The sequence below is a fragment of the Lonchura striata genome, chromosome 18 (genome assembly GCF_046129695.1).
Source record: "Lonchura striata isolate bLonStr1 chromosome 18, bLonStr1.mat, whole genome shotgun sequence".
Taxonomy (NCBI): domain Eukaryota; kingdom Metazoa; phylum Chordata; class Aves; order Passeriformes; family Estrildidae; genus Lonchura; species Lonchura striata.
In genome coordinates, this window is record NC_134620.1 from 8,498,343 (window position 1) to 8,519,774 (window position 21,432).

The 21,432-nt window shown below is 39.0% G+C and overlaps 1 protein-coding gene across 1 annotated transcript; it reads right to left on the reverse strand.

Moving 5' to 3' along the window:
* Window positions 1–328: 328 nt before the first annotated feature.
* On the reverse strand, window positions 329–20,847 carry CHFR (checkpoint with forkhead and ring finger domains). The gene is made up of 18 exons (XM_021544489.2): window positions 20,748–20,847; window positions 20,263–20,410; window positions 18,180–18,279; window positions 13,353–13,462; window positions 11,718–11,777; window positions 11,351–11,563; window positions 10,445–10,660; window positions 10,007–10,163; window positions 9,627–9,781; window positions 8,968–9,130; window positions 7,999–8,141; window positions 7,387–7,506; window positions 7,013–7,096; window positions 6,223–6,293; window positions 5,518–5,605; window positions 5,242–5,349; window positions 4,137–4,209; window positions 329–2,025 (listed from the first exon to the last, which is right to left on the reverse strand). The coding sequence occupies exons 2-18, from the start codon at window positions 20,396–20,398 to the stop codon at window positions 1,983–1,985; spliced, it is 2,040 nt and encodes a 679-aa protein (XP_021400164.1). The 5' UTR covers window positions 20,399–20,410; window positions 20,748–20,847; the 3' UTR covers window positions 329–1,982.
* Between the last annotated feature and the right edge of the window lie 585 nt (window positions 20,848–21,432).

Sequence of the window (21,432 nt, forward strand, 5' to 3'; positions counted from 1 at the left end):
AGTGCAAGTTAATCCTGCCCAACAAAACAACTTCAGAACTTCAGAACAAGAGGCAACTTCAGAACAACAAGGCTGTGCTGAAAGCCCATCTGGGGTGTGGGAGTGGTGAATGAAAATGTAAAGCACATTTCTGCATATAATGTGCAAAGGCTTGATCTCCACAACTGCACTCAATTTGCTACATGCACAGCCAGAGATGAAATGAGATCAAAACCAGCTGGGAATGGTTGTCCTGAGAAGATACAATAACCATTAAAAAAATCTAAACATAAAATACAAATACAGAAGCAACAAAACATTGTTTATACTAAAAGACAGAAACACACTGTTGTTGTTAAAGGAAGTTTCAAGTAATATTCCAGATCCAATTTCAATCCTACTCACAGGAGAAAATGCCCAGAGATTAGGAAGAGAAGTCCACACCAAAGTGTATTTTTAATAGCATAAGGGCATGGTCAACAGACCCATCCTTGCGACAGCTATTTTCAAAAATAAAAAATCTAAACAGAAAGACATCATTCTAATTAGCATTCATATTAAGATGTGCATTACTGGAAATAGTTGTTTAATTCACTGCAACCAGTAGACACGATGTGCTGCATCATTTGTGCTCCATTATATCACAAGATACTGTGTGTACACTTTTTAACATCCAAGTATAAATCCTGCTCATAAAATAAGGCATACTTAAAAGTAACATGGTCTCTACAGAGGTAACTTTGTATGCTTTCTTCTCATTCTGCTTCATTCTTCTAGGTATGATGAAAACAAAATTGGTCCCATTCGAGGTTTGTCAACATTAGCAACCAGATTATGATCAAATCAATTTGAAAGGAAGAGGGAAAGTTGGGATTTCTTTATTTTTAATGACACTTGGGACATCTCCTGAATGAGCTCTGCAGAAGGCATGAAAATAAAGTCTACATTTCCTATGTAAGTGACACCAGTGTGCCCCTTCATGATCCCTATCCCTAACCAGAAATGCCTCCATATTGCTACAATTTGTCCAAATTCACTCATTTGCTCTAAGATTGTTCCTTTCAGTAAAGTTTCTATATTCTGTCTTAAATTATAGCTTTTTCTACATTTTCACCAGTGTCTGCATGCTAGAGAACAGCTGCATTGCAGAGGTACATATTTAGCACATGGTATCAAACCAAAAAAGAAATACAAAAAAACGAACCAGTGTGTCCTACTGGCTGCTCTATGTCAAAAGCACTGTTTGGTCTTCTGATATAAAACACTACAGAAGTAATATTAGCAGATGTCTGTTCTGCTTCAAGTATTACCCCAACTTTAAATGTGATCTTCAAATTTTTGTGCAATTCTTTTTGTAGTATCACGTGAATAAAAACATCAACATGTCTAAATTAAAAAAGGAAACTATTACCTCCACTGTAGCACTGCACATATGGTAGAAGCTTTAAGTTGAAACAGCTGTTTATTGGCTGGATTTTTTAAAAAGGAATATTAATGTGGTTTCTGGTCCAAATGCAATGGGTAGTAACAAAATATCAGACTACCGCAAAATGCAGTTACAAATATACACTGACAATATCCTTAAATATTAATGGCTCTTGAAATACCCATCAGATACTTTTACAAAACTTCTCTCTTTTAAGTCTAACGATTTTTCTTAGTTTCTTCACAAGTAGTGCAAATACACTCCTTATTCTTAGGTCATCCCAAGATATGGCTGGTTTTTGTGAGTGTGATTTGTTTGTGTTCTTCACTGAAGTGACACAGGGACACTGTAGTCATGAGCATGGAATGCAATGTTTGCTGGACTACCTTGGGAAAAAAAAAATCTACCTTATTCATGTACAGCTGTAAAATTCTACAAATTAAAAATTTCACATCAGGTTACCTGATGGAAAAGTGAATGATTCCCTGCTATGGGGGAACTGAGCAGATCCCCTGAAACATTAAACTGTACAAGCAGTGTAACAGGCTTTTGTTCCCTCTCTACAGACTACAAGTTTTCAGTTCTTGAATCGTGTTTGCTCACAAATGTGATTGAATTTCCTAAAATAAAGAAAAACATAAGAATATTAAAATGTAGCAAAGTTCTCAGAAGTCAGGCAACAAAAGCAAGTCAGCATTTTGCACAGGGTATTTTAAATGTTAAATAGTCTAAAGCAGACCATTTACACACTAAAAATCTCTTTTTCAGAACCTGTTTTAGATCATACTTTACTGCCATTTTACATGTAACAGGATTTTCAACATCTCTCCTGCCTAACCCTCATAGTTTTATTATGCACACAGAAAACCTGTTATTAAAAAGCATTCCTCTACACTTCTGCATACTTCAAACCCAGAAGGCAATTAAAACAGGAATTGGTGATTTAATTTTCCCCTGCAAGATATTAGTAACTTTTAGTAGACAACATTACACAAGTCATTAAGAACTAGAATTAACCAGGCTAATTTTACATTTCAACAGAAACACATTCTCTTAGTGGCTCAGGATCTTCTAGAAAGAAAAAGTTTTTCTCAGCCTGTATTATGTAAGTTTTATGGGAATGGTAAACCTGTCTTCCTGGATTAAACAGGTAACATAATTTAGTACCAAGCACTTCTTCCCACTTCTCAAAAACATTTCACTGTTCACTCCTTGTTTTACTCTTGCTTGGGCCATGTGGCCCCTCACACACAACTGAAACAGAAGCTGGGGTGTTGAGTGTGTCACTACTTGTGGAGGAAATGGTGCAAAGGAGACCCTGAATTTCCCCCTCAACTGGATCAGATCAAAGATCAGAAAACCTTGCTCACATAATCTAACTACTTAGCAGAAAAATTCATCTCAATTAAAAAATTAAAATATTATCTGGATATAAAGGAGTGGTATGACAGGATTGTTTGTTTTTATGGATTTTAGGAACTAAGTAGCAGGCACAGTAAAGTTCTAGGAAGGACTAATGCTTGGGGGTGAAAAAAATAAAGTGGAAAAAAAAGGAAAGAACCCATGAGTCATTTTTATTCTAGATTAAATTATCCACAACATGAACAAAGATGACTGGTGAGTACTTTGATATCAAATTAACACTAACATTTCAAACCAAAATCTCCTCTGGGAACACAAACAGTCCTATAATGTGAAGTTACAGATAGCAGTGGTACTTCAAATTATATCTGCAACTTAAATCCAAAATTATTTTTGAAAGCTATTTGGTAAAACTCTTGAATTTGTAAGAGACTGCAGATGAATATTTTACAAGTCTGTCTTATGATCTGCTTGCCTGAGCTGCACAGACTGGTTATTTTCAACCCACAGTACCTGAAATATTAAAGGAATTATGCTAAGCGGGTATGTACATTGCAACATTAGAAAGATACTGCAGAATCTTCTATTCATTAAGGCAACTTCTCAATAAGGGGTAACAGCTCCTCTATCTTAAATTACACTGAGAATTTAGAGAATTATTCATAAGGCTAGAAGGATTTTTCAACCCTCCCAGAAACCAGTTAAGTTCTTAGGGAGAAAATTTTTGTTTTGTTTATTGAGTCTTTAATAGTTGTCTTATTACATATGCATCTTTTTTATAAGAATAAAACTGCATTGGTCATCAGAGGCCTTGATATTTTTACTCAAGAAGCTTGAATTACTTTGGAAGTACATTTCTCACCAGATACCAGGAGTCCAAGGCTGGTATTAAAACTCTTGACAAGTAGAGGGTTAATCTCTTTTCAGGCTCAGTATTTAATTTTTGAGGCATGCCAGATTCCTTGGGTCAGAGATGCAAGACCTAGAAACTCCTCGGGAACCTGCTGTGGCTTGTGTTACATGCTCCAAGCTGCTCCTGTTGCTAATTATTCCCACCAATTGATTCCTTCAATGGAAGCTGCACTTCACTAAAAGAATCCTTCCACCCCAGTGGGTGGAAAAACAGACTCGAGAAGTGTCAGCCATGGGTTACATTAACTTACAAGTCCTGGCAGTGCCCTTGATATACACGGAGGGCTCATTTCAAAGTTGTGTTAAGAACAAAAATTACAAAAAAATTCCCCAATGCTCACCCAATCCTGCTTTATGCTGCAAGTTCTGGCACTTCAAAGGCTGCATTTAGACCGTTGTTCGCTTGTTTTTTTTAAAAAACACAAAACAAAACCACCTTCTAAAGTGTACAACTTACATGGCGTGATGTGCTTTGACCTGAGTTCGGCAGTTGCGTCCCCAGTAGCAATCAGGACGTGACGTGACAGTCACTACAAGAAGAGCAAACAGAATACTGCATTTATTACCAAAGTCATTAAAGTGACCCAGATTATTAAGCCGCTGCTAATGGTGGTTACTCATCAGAAACAACATATGATTGGCAAGAAATGACTGTAGAACTGTATTGTTTCACAACACTCTGTGAAGGATAAAAAATTAGTTTTTAATGTTAATGCAGACTTATGATGAAAGTATTTGCTTCTCAATGCTGTCAACTTAAGTTTTACCACTTATTTTAATAGAGATGGACTTGATTAGACACTCAGCATTTTTCTAGATGCATTTCCATACAAAAGAAAGATTATTAATTTGGGTAGAGTTTGCTGCTTTCCCCCACCTTCACATGCATTACAACTCAGCTGTCCAGCAGCTGAACTGAAAAGCAATGCTAAGGGCAAACTAGGTACACAATTTTTGCTCATTATGCACAGCAGCGCAAGCAGAGTTCTCAACAGCTTAAGACTGGGAAGATGTTGCTAACAGCAAGAACTAAGTTGACAAAAGTAATATTTAAAAGCAATCTGTCAGAACAGCTTCTGATCCAAACAAATTTAGGTCTGAAGGAGGGACAGCTGCTTGCATGCTGTTTTATACTAAAATTGCAGATGCAAAGATTTAGAATCAGAAAACATTCTTGTTCCTAGTTGAGAGCTGGTAAAATGTTAAATTCTTCAGAAGATGTATAATTTTAAGTATTGAAATGGGAAAATATATTTAATTACAGCAATTGGTTCCTGTTGACTATATTCTGATTTTACTGAGTTCCTCTTTTCACTCTGCAGATATATTTGTTCTACAGATGAAAAATTATACTGAAAGAAAAGGTTCCATTAGGGAGTCTGAAAATAACTATACAAAAGCTTAGCAGCTGACAAGTAAAGCAAGGAGCTAAGACATTAGCTCTGCAACAAGGTTCGCACTGGGCTACATGAAAGTGCCAAAAGAACACTGATACAAAGACAAAATTCCTGTTAACTCTTTAAACTACTTTCCCCGTTCTTATTGTGCAAAACAGTCCCCACCTGGCAATTCAGCAACAGGAATATTCTGCCTGTACTGGTAGGCGAGTTCTCTAAAGCTGCGAAGGCCACAACAGTAGCAAAGCACTGTGTTCCCAGTAATTCTGTAATCTGGGGAGAAAAACAGTTTGTAAAAATGTAAGGCTTAATAAATCAGGTTTAACTAAAGAACCAGGACTGCACTGGTTCTGTACACAGAACTCCAAACTTCTTGATAACATTGCTGAGTTTACATCCAGACAAGGAGTCATGCGCGTGCAAACTGAACACAACACATACCTGACAACATAAAAACTCCTCTTTGAAGAGCTAAGAGACTTTCATTTAACAGATTTTTCCACGTCAGACCCCTGGATGCCAGGTAATCCTGAAAAGAGCAATTTAAGTGTTTAATCTAGAAAATTCTCCAATCTTAAACAGTAAGCAAGCCATTTATTCTCAAATATTTCCAAATCTACCAGTAACTATGTTTTCAGAATGGGTTTATGCTGATGACAAGTAAAAATTAAATACCTGTAACTTAATTAGCATGATACATTCAGACCACCAATAAAACCTTCCACTAAGCATCATTTTTTCAGATCTCCACTTTTGCCAAAAGTTTGCAAATAGATTAATTCCAGTCACATTCTCATTTACCTCAAATGAAGATTACACCCAGTTTACCTAATTTAGGCAACCCTGTTATAGTATGGGCAAAATATTTTCCATACAAGTTAGTGTGAAATTTAACTTGTCTGGGACAAAATGTTTATCAAGTGTTGCTTTCCTGGCATGTTTCTACAGAATTGTTTTTCTCTTAAATAGTATTTTGGATGATCATTTGGAACTCATTTAATCAGCCTTTTAGAGTCAGGTTCTGCAAGTGACACAGTGCTGCTGCCACTGTAACTGTTAGGCAGCACATTGCTTCCATTTCATCAGTGAGTACATCTTAAACTTTGTATATTTGTTATTATCACACACAATGATTTTTAAACATACCTTTAGGATATCTGATTCATAGTGGTTGTTATTCAGAACTCCATCTAAACACTTATCACCAAGATTTATTTCTAATCGGAACAAGAAGAAGAAAAGTTACTATTTCTTGCCCAAACCCTGTGGCCCTCACACATTTTCTAAAGGTTCTTCTGTTTCCTGAAATAACATGCACAGGCTCATGAGAGCACCAAGTACATGACTGCCTTCAACATTTGCTAATGCATGTGATTTATAACTTCTAGTGGCAAAGACAAGATACTGAGATTTTAAAATTTCAGTTTCAGTCCACAAACACTACCAAGCTCCACAAATTACCAGTGCTAGTCAGACATATTCTATTAGCTCCAAACTGCAGCCAAACCATTCTAACTGTCCTAATTTACTTTTTTAAATGTCAAAAAACCCTGAGTTTCAGAAGCCTGCATGTTTAAGAGGGCAAGGTTCTTTTCTGATCTGTTACCATCAGATGTTCTGTGCTTTTGCACTGGTTTGTATGATTCTCTTACTAGACTGAACTACACCACGGTTTTTTATATTGGAAAGAATTGTGCTCAGCAAGTGTTATTTCTAACCCCAATATTGTATGAAGACACAAAGTTAAATCCTCTCAAAGTTAAGATGCACGCTACTTCAATTTTCTGTGTTTGTCATGTGAGCACACAGGCCTGGCTTCTTTTTGCATGACTGTGCTACAAACTAATCTATGTCTCTTAAATTACTTAAAGTTCAAGACAGGCAGACATAATTGCAAATTAAACAGACTGATAAGCAAAAAATGACTCCACAATACCACAGAATGGTGCCAAGCAGCCAAAACATGCCATGCGAGTGCAGCCCCAGTACAAGTGGCAGAAGGGCTGCAGACAAACTGTGCCTGTAAAATAAAGAAAACCCCTGTAAGGATCTGAACTCAACAAAACTCAACCATTCTCATAAATCAGTAACAGAGCCCTGAAAAACTTGGTTTGAAAAAGGTACAACTTCCTAATTTAAAATACATTCTTTAAAGGACGAATAAATTCTATAAAGGAATATTCTTTCATGCTGTCATTACAAGCATCCAAATAAAGAAGATTCATAAAAAAAACAGTCTTCAAGTAAATTTAAGTTTAATAATAAATAAGGAGAGAGTTCTGTAGAAAACAAAATTAAAAGTGTACACACATTGCTGTGGAGCAACATGAGGATTCTGCTCACGCTCTGCTCTTCGGTCAGGCATTGGCTGAAAGCAGCATGTGCATATTACATGACTTCCTTGAGCAGGACACACGTACTCCTGAACAGCTGGATGAGTTAAAAAGGAAAGAAAAAAAGATTCAACAATTTAAACAATTGCAATCTGGATGGGGACTCTTAGTGAACAATATAAAAATCTCAAAGTAACAAGCAACCTTTTTACAAAGACTCTATGAAACAGCAAAAAAAACCAGCATTCAGACTTCTAAACTGCACAGGTGTGTAAAATATTTCAGAATGTAGAAAAGTTAAGAACTTTTCAACCATCTCATCATCCATCAACAACCCATTTTGGACAATTACAGCCAAATACTGTGTTTGCAGAGACATTGGTGTGGACATTACTCTCACAGTCCTGTGAGAGGGAGCTTGCTTAGATCTAATTTAGTTCATTGTTGTAGCACAGCTCATTGCTTAGCTCAGGGGAGTTAGAGATGATCTTCAAGGCTCCTTTCCAACTCCAGCCATTCTGTGACTCTGCCCCAAGCGTCTGAGTTGCCCTATTTTAGTGCTGCAGTGCTGGGGCAATGTGACACTGACCTGCAGGGAAGTTGGCAGAGGTTGATGGAGCATCTCCCAGAGCCTGCATTCCTCCTGTCTCTGTCTCCTGGCCTGTGCCAGGCACAGTTGGAACAGAGTGTCTTCGGTACCCTGGGCACTGTCTGCATACTATATATGGTTGACTGAAAGAACAATATGAAATTATACCAAACAAATGCAAACAGAACTTACATCACTACGTTAGACAAGGTTGGTCAGATTCTCTTAGTTTAAATTTAGGATTTCCTCATTCAGTAACAGATGAAAGTTTATGTAAACTCAGTTCCTAGCTCTGCTGGAGTTGTGACAGATAAAAAATTTGAGTTTTGTAGTATTCCTCAAGAAGTTTTAAACAAAAGGAAAAGGGAAAAAAAAGAGTAATGTGACCAAGAGAGCTGAACAAAGCTGGAATAGTTATCTACAAGAATTCTTCTGTTCCCATACAAGAATTATCAACAAGAATTCTTCTGCTCCAATGTAGACATGGAGCAAAAAGTGTTTGCTATTGAAAATAAAGAGAAGGTATTTGGGAATTTCTAGAGTTAAGCATCAGCCACTTTGGTACCATATACCAAGTGAGAGCAGCATTACAGACACATAAGAAAGCACAATCATTGCAAACCCATTCAAAGATCATGGACTGCTTTATCTCCTGATAAAATCTTAGCCAGAAACTTGTATTTTTTTCTTTTGCACAATTCAACATAGAACTGTTGGTTCCAAATTGAATCTTGCTGGACTTCTAGAAAGTTCTAGTTTCTGCTGATTGCTCAAGGTTCAAAAGCATGGCTAGCAAAACTACAAGGTTAATTACTGTCAAGAGTGAATTTAATCTGCAAACAGATTCTGGCAATACTCACAGAAACACTATCAGGAATAAGAGCATTTGTGAAACTAACTCAGTTTGTGGGTCTGTGCATTCAAACACAGGCACATCTAATTCAGCACCCAACTTAAAAACAGACATACCTGATATCTGAGGATTCACTATCTACATCGGACAATTCCAGTAAATCTTCAGAACTTCCCTCCTCATCTGAGAAAGATCTCCGCACCTTAGGCTGCAACATGTCTTGAGTGATTTTGTTTCTGGCATCCATGCTCCGAACATCATCTTCATTGCGACATTTATCTGGCATGAGAACAAAATTGAAATTTCAAGAGAAAATAACACCTCACATCCCTTATCTGCACTCTATTAATACAGTTACCATTATTGTGTTTTCATTTCCATAAGAGTTGGTTTTGGATGAGAGAGTTGTAGATCATCTTTGTTAAACTCCCCTCTCTGTTAAGAAGGTCCAGTATCAGGCAACAAATTTTGTTTTCAAGAAGTAATGATCAAACTTAATGAAATCTACATTCAAATATATTTCTCCAAAGCATCCTTCTCAAGATTAATTAATAAATTAAAATGAAGCATTCTTAGCACACTCACATTATTACATTACCTTCCACAGTTTATTATGTGATGTTAAATGCACTTGTTTTCTGACAAGCCATGTCAGAGAAAACAGCAGGGTAAAAACCCACTCAGGTATTTTATAGATAAGAGTATGTCCTGACATCAGTTATGCAGCTCATGTGTGAAATCCATTGGATTCTGCCACAGACACTATTCAACTTGCCTGGATGCTGAATCAGATAAGCTTCAACCAAGTTGTTCAATATGTGATTTTTACAAATACGTTCTACTGGACAACGACAAGTTGGACATAAAGAAGATCTTTCCATCCATCCTGAGTAGCAGGCAGCACAAAAAGTATGCATACAAGGCTGCAAGCTGGAAAACAAAGAAAAGGAGTCTAAATATAAATCTTTCATTTTTTTCAGATACACCCATAACCCTGAAAAAAACATTTAGCATTGATTTGACTATCTACATAGGGTAGGAAAAGGAAAATCAAGAGGGCTTGTGAAAATGCTCATTATCCTGACCTCCTCAAACAGTTGTTACTGGATTTCTTGCATTATTACCACGATTAAAGCTTTTGTCACTCTTACATACCTTACACAGTCATGCAGCAGTTCTTGGCAGATAATGCAAGTTAATGTCTCTTCCATCTTATCTGGTTTCACATTTGATGCTTTTGCATCTTCAGAGCCAATTTTAATTATACATTCACTTGAAGCTGCTGGTGAAAGATTTGGACAGGTATCTTCATCTACAAAAACAGGAGGAGATAGTTTTTAAAGCATTTTTTTTAACTTATTTTTATTCAAGTATTAAAAAAATCCCTGAAAGATAGGCACCGATTCACTGTTCATAGTCACAAAAGAGGCTCTTGCTTTACACACTACAGCTTCTACTACTGAAGACATTATTTTCATGGGACCAGAAATCAAGTAAGTGAGACAAAAGCTGAAGGACTGATGACAGCTGTTGTAATTCAATTTGGAGAGAGAGGGGTGAGGGTTAAGTTGCAGAATACTATAGTATACTAGCCTCCTTTTAGTTTCTTCTTAGCAGGTTCCAAACTCTCCTCCTCCCCTGTTCTTTGAGAATCTGATTCTGCATTTTCTTTGTCAGTGATTTCTGTAGCAATTGCAGAAGTTTCAGCATTCACATCCACCTTTTCATGCTTGTTGTGCAGTGCTCTTAGACACATGGATTCTAAGATGGGGAATGCAGGCACAGGAGTGACAACTGAGGACTGTGATCCTATAAAATAAAAACAGAAACATGAACATGGCTGCACACAGCTATGGGATATGTGAAAACAAAAGGTACTCAAACCCTGACATGGCACACGCATCAATCCAAACATCTGAATAGGAAAAAGTGGAGTAGAAAAGCAAAGACTGCATAACATACTAAACACACTCTGAACCAATTAATTGGAAAACCTGGGGGAAAAAACCTATTAGTTGTGTAACCCTACTTAAAATCCCCATTCCTCTTTCAATTGGCGAGTATTTATTCTTAAGACTATTATCCACACCAGGTCTTCCTGACAAAGATGCCAGGCCAAAGTTATGCAATACTGATCAAACTTAACAGGTTGGGATCACAGCAAAGGGAAAGCTTTGTTTCCATAGGAGCCAATGAGGGCCCAGTGAACTGCTGACAAATGCATAAAGGAATTCTCACAATTCCTTCCAACTCATCCATCAGGATTTACCCTGCCTGGCCACAGAGAGAAAGTTAAACTGCACATATCCACCTGGTATTTTCACTAGAACTTTAAAAAGCAAATTCTAGACTGAGATAGGGGCAAGAGATCAATCTGTTTAAATTAAAAACTGGAGTAACAGTTGATGAGCAGGACTCAGTGATCCTCATGGGTCCTCTCCAACTCAGCATATTCTATAACTGTGTGATCAAACTTTAAATACTTGACCCAAGTCTCACCAGATGTAGATGGATTATCCTGCTGAACAGATGCAGACCCAAGCGGAGAGGTAGCAGAAGCATTAAAGAGGTTTGACGTAGAAGTAGATGGCTGTGGTTCCTCATAGCAAGACTGAGTAGTTGACAGTGATGAGGTAATTTGAGTCTCATCATTACTTCTTCCTGTACTTGAGGTATCTTTGGTCACATGGCATTGGTTTTCTACATTAACTTCTACAGTTGGAAGGAGGGAAAGGAAAGAAAAATATCTGTGTCACAGTCACCACATCATGGCTTCAAAATTCCAAGGAATCAAACTCTCTCAAGAGGGCTACATTAGTTCATTGGAGCTTAGCTCCTCTTCATGGATCTCTAATTACTTCCTTACCTACTGGTTCTTGAGTTGCATCATGTTTTGTGTTTAAGGATTGATAAAGATAAGCAACATCTGAAAGAGAATTAAAAATATTAATCATGCTCTTTAAACAAAAATTCACTAAACTTAATCCCACATAAACAACTTCTATTCACAAGTGGCTGCATCCCTAAAGTGTCTGACAATGGAAGAGGCAAATGAGGGGTCACCTCAATAGTACCATGTTAATACTCCTATTTAGGAGGCAATTAGGAGCAGCACAGCAAGATCTTTTCTTCCCAGGAAACCAGGCAGAGCAGCTTTTGTGTGACGTTTAACTTGTGCCAGCCATGGAACCAGAGGCTTAATCATTTCTTAAGCCTAAAATCTGCTCTGTCAGAACAGACTGTATTTCTACTGATACTTGAATCAAAGTTCTTCGAAGAAGCTTATTATTTCTGAGCTCACTTCTCAACCTCTTCAATCAATATTATTTCATTTCTTTGTGAACTACATGAACTCTCAAAATACAGATTGGGACATGCCATTAGTTTGAGCCAGAAACTAATTTAGAATCTATTAATAAAACCAACTGGATAATATCCTTTTCTTTTCAGTCTTACTTGAACTTAATATTGTTCCAAAAACTCCTCTACCTTGCTACCTTTTTGTCACCTCCAACCACCTACAAGTAAATAAGACTGCCTTAGTTTGCAGCAATCCTTTTTTTGATCAGAAGTTAAAATATTGTCTCCTTCAGTAGGACTTAGAATGGCCAAACAGGCATGCCCTATCCAAATTTTTCTCTGTGTTTCAATATGGAAAAGCTGAAAAAGCAAAAGTGGAGGCTTGGTAATTTAACTACTTATTAACCCAAATGGAAATCAGTGATTCAGTTCATTGCCTGGAAAATTCAGCCAAGTGATTCATCTAAGTAGCATCAACTGCAATAGTGCCAACTTAGAAAGGATTTGTGAGATAAACTCCACAGACAGAAAAATACAGCTTATCAATGCTTCATGTAACATTTACACCAGACAGCATAAATTTGTCTGTATATAGATTAACAGTAATTTAATAAAGGAAGTATTTACATAGTGAGTATGTATCTAGAATTTTTAAATTAACAGTTTATATGTTTATTTCTGTACAAAAATTGTAAATACAGTGTTGTTCCAGGTTTACCAATTCTACTTTCACTGTAGGGTTTTCCCCATCTCCCCCCATTTTTCTTCCCTCTTTAAAACAAAAAAAAAAAAAAGCCAACTTACACACAAAAAAACCCCATACACACTAAACAAAAAGCTTTTGCAGCCTTTCCTACTGGCACTAAAAACTGCTTCCCTGGGATATATAAAGTATCACTAACTACCCCAGCAATTTGACTTCTAAAAGAAGCACTGGACATGTGATTAGAACCTCATTACTTACCATTCCATGCATTAGTTCTACCAAAATTACTTCTAGGGACATTTAAATTTCAGACAGTTGCTCAGATTTATCTCTGTAAAAACTGGCACATCCATAACCTCTTCTCTAGAGACTTGTTTTTAAACACATTTCCCTTTAAAGCAGAACTACTCAATTTTATTATACTGATATTTCTTTTCCCTCATGACTCAAAAGAAAATGACTAAGCACGCCATTTAAAAAGTATTATTCACTTACTGTTCTCTGGCTCATTTTTTCTGTAAACAACATAGATCACATCCCCAGTCTGTAATGGGTATGTCTGCTTCTTAACCACTTTCAGTTTATTTATTACTGTTCCATTAGTACTGTAAAGAGAAAGAAAAGATAACTTAACATAAATGTTTTCATAATTACATGGGAGAAGGAAGGGAAAGCACAAGCTACATTTAAAGAAGAAAGGCTATTGGCTGCCCCCTAAAAATGTAAGTAGACTAAAAATATTTTAAAAAAAGGAAGTCTAGAAACAAAATATTTCTCCAAAGACAGAAATGCAGAGCTACTGGAACTTCAAAGCTCATTTGAAGCTACTGGTAAAGAGATGCCAGTTGCCAAACAGGAGATCCCTGATATTTGGCCAATGTCTCCAAATAATTAGATTATTGTTTCTGTACAATAGTCTCCACCCTTTATGTATAAAACTGAAAGGACAATATGAGTTCTAGTCAAAAAGCTCCAAGCTGTGTTTTCCTTTTAATACTGGAAATTTTGTAAGAGGTTCTGTGACAAATAAACTTCTGTACAGTCAGAGATGCCATGCAGTGTTAATCTTTTTCCCCTCTCCTCCTTCAAAAAGGAAAAAACCTAAAATTGTGAGGTTATTTTGACTGCTTGCAACTTGAAAGTGAGAAGCTACCAAGGTGGAAAAAAGTGATACATAATGAAAGATGAATTTGAGTGAATTATTTTTATATTGATAAAAAATGCAATACTTGTAGAAAAAATTAAACTAGGGAAAATGAAAATGCAGAGCATTGCTGATTAATTTCTTTATCCCCTTAACTACGGGCAATGTTGTATACATGAGCCATTAATGTTGTATAACCAGGTCAAGTTATTGAAGTACTGAATAACTCCAGCTCACTTGCAGTAAGCATCCTTCAGGGCTGCAGCTCCCTCAGATTTCAGATTCCTGCCACTCAAAATCTCAGCAACTGGTACCAAATATGAATGAACAGAAAATACCTCCTTTCTCTGCTTTTCCCTCTCTGCAGAGCAGCTGCAAGAAATAACAGCAAAGCTGTGCTGCCACCTCCTGGAGCACAGCCCGTGCCCAGGGCACCACGGACTGCTCCTCACTGCTGGGGAGTTTTTTGGAAATAAGCACCTTCCCCCTTCTCTTTTCTAACACAAAAGTATCAATTCAAACTGCAAAAGGAAAATCGAGCCCTTTGGAAGCACTACAGCAAGTCTTGATCAAGGTATAAGTTCTTGGTCTTGCTGATGCAGCTGCTTCCACAGTCTATGTGGTTGAATCAACTAATCCAACATAAATGAGATGCCAAAAAAATAGAAAAGCTACCCTAAAATTTCAAGAAATGAAAAAAAAATATTTAGGTCACACTGATGAAACTTCAAGCTTCTCCTATGAGCAAGAAAACTACTCATAGCTTGTCCTTTTCCCCTCAGGCATGCACATGTTGACTAGGCTGAAAGACATAAGCACTAAAGAACTAGCAAAACAGAGAAATCACTAAATGATTGCCAAAGTTTAGCAATTAAAAGGAAAACAGAATTTTAGTCAGTCTGTTAAAAACAACACTGATTTTTAACTTCACACTGATGGCAGTGATAATATTTAAAAATATTATGTGAAGCAAAATTTGTATTTCCTTCAATTGCCAAATAAGTAGTAAAGTTTACACCAACCTCTGAAACCTGTCAGAGGTCCTTTAACAAAACTAGGAAACATCAAATTTGACCTCCTCAGTTTTCCAGAAGGCATCTCCCACCTGCCTCAAGTGTTCTAGAACTTACTTTGTAATAAATCAGCTAAAGACTTGTCTTTTACTGAATTTTAGCTTCTACAGGCAATTCCTAGCCCAAACATTTCATTCAACATAGGGGAGAAAATATCACAATAATGTATTTTATGAAGTAACTCTGTCATGACTGCCAAGTTCCAAGATTATTCTGAGGGACAGTAACACAAGGTATCTTTGGGGAAAGGAAAAACCCCAAAATATCATGCATCAAGTAACCACTCAGGCTTGGTTACACAAAGCAAGATGCAGAAATAGCTATGCAAGACCCTACTCATCAAATTGACCACAGACAGCCCCATCTTTTCAGTTCTGTAATTACATAGACTTCAATGAGAGCTGACTAATGAATTATTTGGCACACATGGACTCAAATGAAATAGGAATAAATGGTTATCACTTAACACAGAAAACCATAAGCTTTTCTTCAATGCATTAGTAAATGAAAGCAGTTGTATTTATCTCTCAGCCAACAACCAAAGGGAAAAAATTATTCAACTATCCCAGATAATTTTATCAGTCTTTCACTTCCAATTCCAGGCTTTAGCATGAGGCTTTTAACAGATATGTTGACATTCCAGATTAATGTTGTGGCTATTTTTTAACCAGACACACATGATATATTATGACACTTGTACATTCCTCTGGTGTTTCAAATTAAACTCCCCATAAAATAAGTACAAAGTACAATGAGAATCCCAGATATGAAGGCCATTCATTAGGACTTGATATTGAATTGATGCCAACTGGGGCTGTACCATTTTTCAGGGGGAGAAGAAAAACAGTACAACGAGATACAAACTGTGTTGCGAAACTATGTCACAAAATGTTCCAATGTCACTTTTTTAAACAGTGAAAGAAAAAAAATCAGGCCTTGACTCAATTACCATGTGGTTGATGACTCTACAGTTTCATTAATGAACCATAAATTCTGTTTACTTCCCAATCCCATCTGCTGTGCAGAATAGATATGAACAGTTTCACTCAGAACAGGGTTACTTTTGAAGTAGATGAATGATTTATGTATTGTATGAAACTTTCATACCCTTCCAAGAAAAATGCCAGTCTAATAATTTCTAATATTTATTTGCACCCATCCAGGAAAACAATGTAGTTTATGTTAAAGCTTCTGGGTCAACAGTTATCTGATATTAAAGTGCATATAATCCTGAACACACTGTAAACTGAAATGAGTTTTGAATTCTATTAAGGTACAGAATCCTTTCTGTACTGTAATTCTCCACACTTTCAATGTTCATAGACATAGTTTTGACTGAAGGGTGAGGAGGATTCAGTAGCAGAAGGGACACCAGCACCAACCTCCAATTTACCCACAGAAATTGAGTATCTGCTTGCCTGTCATGAGTATCAGCCTAGTCTAAATAGTTTACTGATCAGAAACATCACCTACTACTTAGAATCTTAAAAGGAAAACATCCTAGAAAATAACAAGAAATGACACTAGTTGCCTTTAAAATTCCTTTTTCAAAATGGAGAATCTTACAGCTGCTTTTACTGGGAGAAATCCAACTGCTGCCTCCACTGTATTAGGTCAGCTTGTACAGTTTGTTTTCTTTGAAGCAGTACAAAGCAACTAGTGCATGGTTTGGAAAATAAAGCAGAAACATATCCCAAAAGAGGGTGAGTCTGAGTATTTGATTTTACTATTTGCTAACTCTTGGCTTTTGCTACTTCCAAACTTTTATTTACTCAATGATTTCGAATGCTCTACACATTTTCTTTCACCTGCAAATTTTGGGTAATTCTTTCAAAGTATACTCAAGAACTCATTATACCATCAGAAGAAAAAATATTGTCTGACTACATATATTTGATTATGTTCTTTGGATTAAACACAACAGAGAAACAAAGTCCACTCAGTTTGACTGTCCGATACTCACTGCCTCCTTCAATGCATTCCTCTTCACCAGAGAAATGTGAGCTTGACCACAGCAATGTTCCCAAATTATTTTCCACTCACAGAAGAAAAAGCTGACCTTGCAGTATTTTTCTGTGACTCTGGGCATCTTTACTGCCAATTCAAACATTCAAGAACCATCTTCTTTCAGCTTGATTTTTTGGGACTCATCTGCTATTTGGCACAAACATTGGAAGACCCAGAAGAACCAGAAGAGTTTTCTGGAGGCAGTCATATCAAACCTGTTTGGTTTCTCGATTCAGCAACTGGCAGCTACACTTCAACTCACAACAGGGAGAGCACTCCAGGGATTTACTCTTTGTTAGATACACAGAAGTGTAACAGGCACAAGCAACTCCCTGGCAAAGCTCCATGGGTGCTGCCTTTTGCTACACTACCTTATAACATGCCTCACCTTTTCATGAATATACCATTCACAAAATTAAATTTAATTTGGCTTTTCTGATTTTCTGCTGGCTGCACCTTCTGTCTCAGGGGGTGGTAAGGAAAAGAAAAATAGGCAGGAATGTTTCTGCATCATGCACAATTTATTTAGCTTGTTCTGTCATAACATTGGTTTAAACCAATTCTGCCAGGGACAGTTTCTCAAGTGAGATTTATAGCTACACTCTGAGACTGCCATGCCAGGCAAACATGGCTTGGTTTGTTGTTTGGAACATCCTGAAATTTAGGGTTATACTGGAGAATGACAACTATAAACCTTTCCCAGACATCTCAGCTAATCTTTTTTTCCCAAAAATTTAGCATTCTGTGCCACAGCTTCTGGGAGTGTAAACCCTGCAGGAGTCTATCCTGGATATCCTGGACCTATCTTTAATTACAACCTGAAGAGGAGAGGGAATACACCTAATGACATTTGCAGATGACAACAAAGCGGGGGCAGAGCTGCCATCAGGGGCACTTTGGCAGGTCAGCAGAATGTGCCCATGATATACAAAGATAAAGAGGAAAGTTTCGCATTTGAGGTTTTGAAGGATATCATGTCGAATCCCTGTTTCAACCCAGAAGGCAATTAAATATGCTATTATGGTATCTCAGGGTTAGTATTAAATACCTGCTGAGCTTTTGACAACAGTACCTCCAAAAACATTCTGAGAAACCAACCTTGTGTCTTCCAATGACACTTGACCAGACTCTTCATCCACTATGATTTTACAGTGATCTCCAGACACCAACTTGTTGCCAGGGAAAGATAAGTCACAGCCTTAAAAAGAAAGATTTTCCAGCAAGCTTAAAAATACACATTACACAGTCAGATCAGCATTCTACATGGCTATAAATGCAACATAAACTGACTCATGTACATCTGCAATAGTTCAAAACTTCTGCTGTCACACAGGCAGCAACACAGCCCAGTGTGAAACACATAAATACAAGTGGTGAGATAGCCCCATGTGCTGATATAACCATTTCAACCATGTGAAGATGTTTCAATTCCTTTTTCCCCCCAGTCCTAGCCCTCAAAGATGGAAATCAAATCACAATAACTCTTTTCTAGAGCGCTACAGAAATATCCACACATATCTGAAGTGCTCAATTTAACTCCTAAAGGCACATGCCACAGCACTCAGCTCTTTTCCCACATCATAGTAATGCTGTTTCATTGAATTTAACTTCTGTTCTATTCTGGTGTATTGGGGGGAAGTGGTAGGAACCAATAATTGTTAAAAGAAAAATATGTAAAAATTATTATCACTGTTCTATCTTACAGTCATTTGTTTGTTTTTTAAACAGGAAAGTTTTCCTCATCTCTCTTGACATTATTATGTTAATAAAGCTGAAGAGAATTACAAATCCAGGACTAAGATTTAGGGATACACAGGAGAAGTGTAATGACAATGCAATAAAAACCTTCCTACCTACAACTCAAGGGCTCTGAGAAAATCTTGTCTTTTTACCTCACTTTAACATTGAATATTTAAAGCAACACTCAAGGTTCTCCACTGATCTCTCACAAAGGACTCAAAGCACTAGCTTACACCAAAGTTATAACTAACAATCATGATTCCCCTCTACCTATTCACACTGTGGGTGAACTGATCTCAACAACAGATCCAGCAGGAAAGCAGCAGGCACTACCTCATATTGCTTATAAATCACAATTTGGTATTCTAGTAACCATCCATTCAACTAAGCCATTAGCAAACAGCTATGAAAGCAACTAAACAAGAAAGATTTCACCTTTTATTTTCTGCCAGACAACCCTCAAACAGACGTCAGCTTGAAGAATTTACCCACAGATAAATGATAAGCAATCTCAATAGATACCACCAACTGTAAATTTGCAAAACATTTTTCCTGCAAGACACTGTCTGCCTTTGTCATAGAGCTATAGCATCTGGTGTTTGTTCACAGCTATTTACAGGAAGTGACTGATCAGCCAAACAGCTTGAACTGACAAACAGGAAAAAGAAAATCAGCACTGTCAAGGCAGCATAAAAGGAAGTTTAAAAACTTCAGTCCTTCTTTCAAATACAGTGAGCATGAAATCCTTTAAAATAAAGGGAAGTAGTACAAGTCCTAGACTCTGGGAAAAAAGCTTTCAAATCGACTCTCAGAGAACTTTCAGTACTTGTTGGCAGTCTTTATATGGCCAGAAGAATTAAGGGCTTTTATGTGGGTGTTTTCTTCTCTGTGAAGCCGAAGCATTTTGCATTGCATTTCCAATTTATTTTAACCACAGAAATGAAACTAGAACACAAACAAACCTGAAACACAGAAACTTCTGAATCAACAACCGGGTTTCCTTATTTATACAAGCTGCCACAGACTACCTAAAAGGGACACTGACTTCGAAACGTGCCACAAGTTACTGAAAACAAAAGGTCAGCATAAAACTACATATTCACACAGCTAAGAGGTAAATTGGGAATAGGGGGTGGGGGTTTCCTTATTTATACAAACTGCCACAGACTACCTAAAAGGGACACTGACTTCGAAACGTGCCACAAGTTACTGAAAACAAAAGGTCAGCATAAAACTACATATTCACACAGCTAAGAGGTAAATTGGGAATAGGGGGCGGGGGGCCTGGCAAGCACCTCCAACAGCTGAAAGCACCAAACCCAACTAGTTTCAGTCAAACCCAACTAGTTTCAGTCCGCTTCCAAGCTGTAAAGGCCAGCAGGGGGATGGCCGCTGTCCCCCGAGCACCGCCCCAGGCCAGCGCAGCGCGTCCCCGTCCCACCTTTCTTGCGCCCAATGGTCCATTCTCTTTTCAGCAGCAGGACGTGCGGCTCCGCCTCATCGGCACCCAGCCGGATCAGCTTCCCCCAGGGCTGCGGCTGCTGCTGGCTCTGCTCGCCTCCTTCCGACCGCTCCATTTGGATTCACATCTGACACAAACAAACAAAGCGAGCGCAAACCCCGTCACCACACGGCACCCGGGCCGGCACAGCGCTGCCCGGCACCCCCGCTACCCCGCATCCCTCCCGCATGCCCGCGGCTGCCCCGGCCCCGCCGCTCCCTTTTGTGCGGCGCCGCAAACCCTCCCTCCCTCCCTGCGCCTCGGCCCCCCGCAGCCAGCCCGGCCCCTTCCCCGCGCCTCTCCCCGCCCGAGCGGACCGAGCGGGGGAGACAGCGGGGAGCCGCCATCGTCCGCTGCCTTCCCTGGCGCGGCCGGCGGGGCCGGGGTGCGGCGGCCCCGCTGCCCGGCCCGGCCCGGCCCCTCACCGCAGCGCCGCGGCCCGGGCGGCTCCTGTCAACAGACATCGCCCCTCCAGCTGGTGCGGCCGGGGCGGGCCCGCGCGCCCATTGGCCGGCGCGCCGCGCGGGGCGGCCCTTCCGCCGCCCGCCACCGAGCCGCGCCGCGCCGGCCGGAGCGCCGCCGCTTCCGGTGAGGCCGCGCCGCGCGCCGCCCGTAGGGAAAACCCGGGCTGTGGAGGGGCTGAGGCGGCGGTGACGCCTTGGCGGCCATCTTGTGTGTGGGCAGGCATGCTGGGTGTTGGCGGGACAGGCTGCGCGACGCCATCTTTGTTACGGGCAAATCCGTCGCCTCACCGCGACCGTGCGTGCCGGGGGCCAGCTGAGGTCGTTTCAGCGGTCTCTGGATCCCCTGAAAAATTGTCGTAGTTTAACTCTTGGCTGTTGAGCAAGCAGCAGCGGCTAAATAAAGAACACACCCTGCTGTTCTAGGGCCAGGCTTTAAAAAAGCCAGCTCGGACTGAGGCAGGATCGGTGTCCGCTGGTGGAGGGGTCACGCACGGAGGGGCACCCCCAGTTTCACTCAGGAGACTCTTACAAAGTAAACCCCGGCATTATCGGGACAAGAGCTTCCCGAACCTTGAGACTTATCACTTGTCTCTGTTATCGCATCGGACACCTCGTTTCCATGTCCTCCATTTGGTGGTCCTTTGTG

Bases quoted from the DNA above. Each gene is read 5' to 3' on its own strand.
- CHFR (XM_021544489.2), bottom strand. From the start codon at position 20,398: ATGGAGCGGTCGGAAGGAGGCGAGCAGAGCCAGCAGCAGCCGCAGCCC. The intron at 9,782-10,006 runs GTATGTAAGAGT...TTTGTTTTCCAG, and splicing joins CTGCTGCATGACTGTGTAAG to CTTGCAGCCTTGTATGCATA. The intron at 7,097-7,386 runs GTGTGTACACTT...TTTATTTTACAG, and splicing joins TCATGTTGCTCCACAGCAAT to GCACAGTTTGTCTGCAGCCC.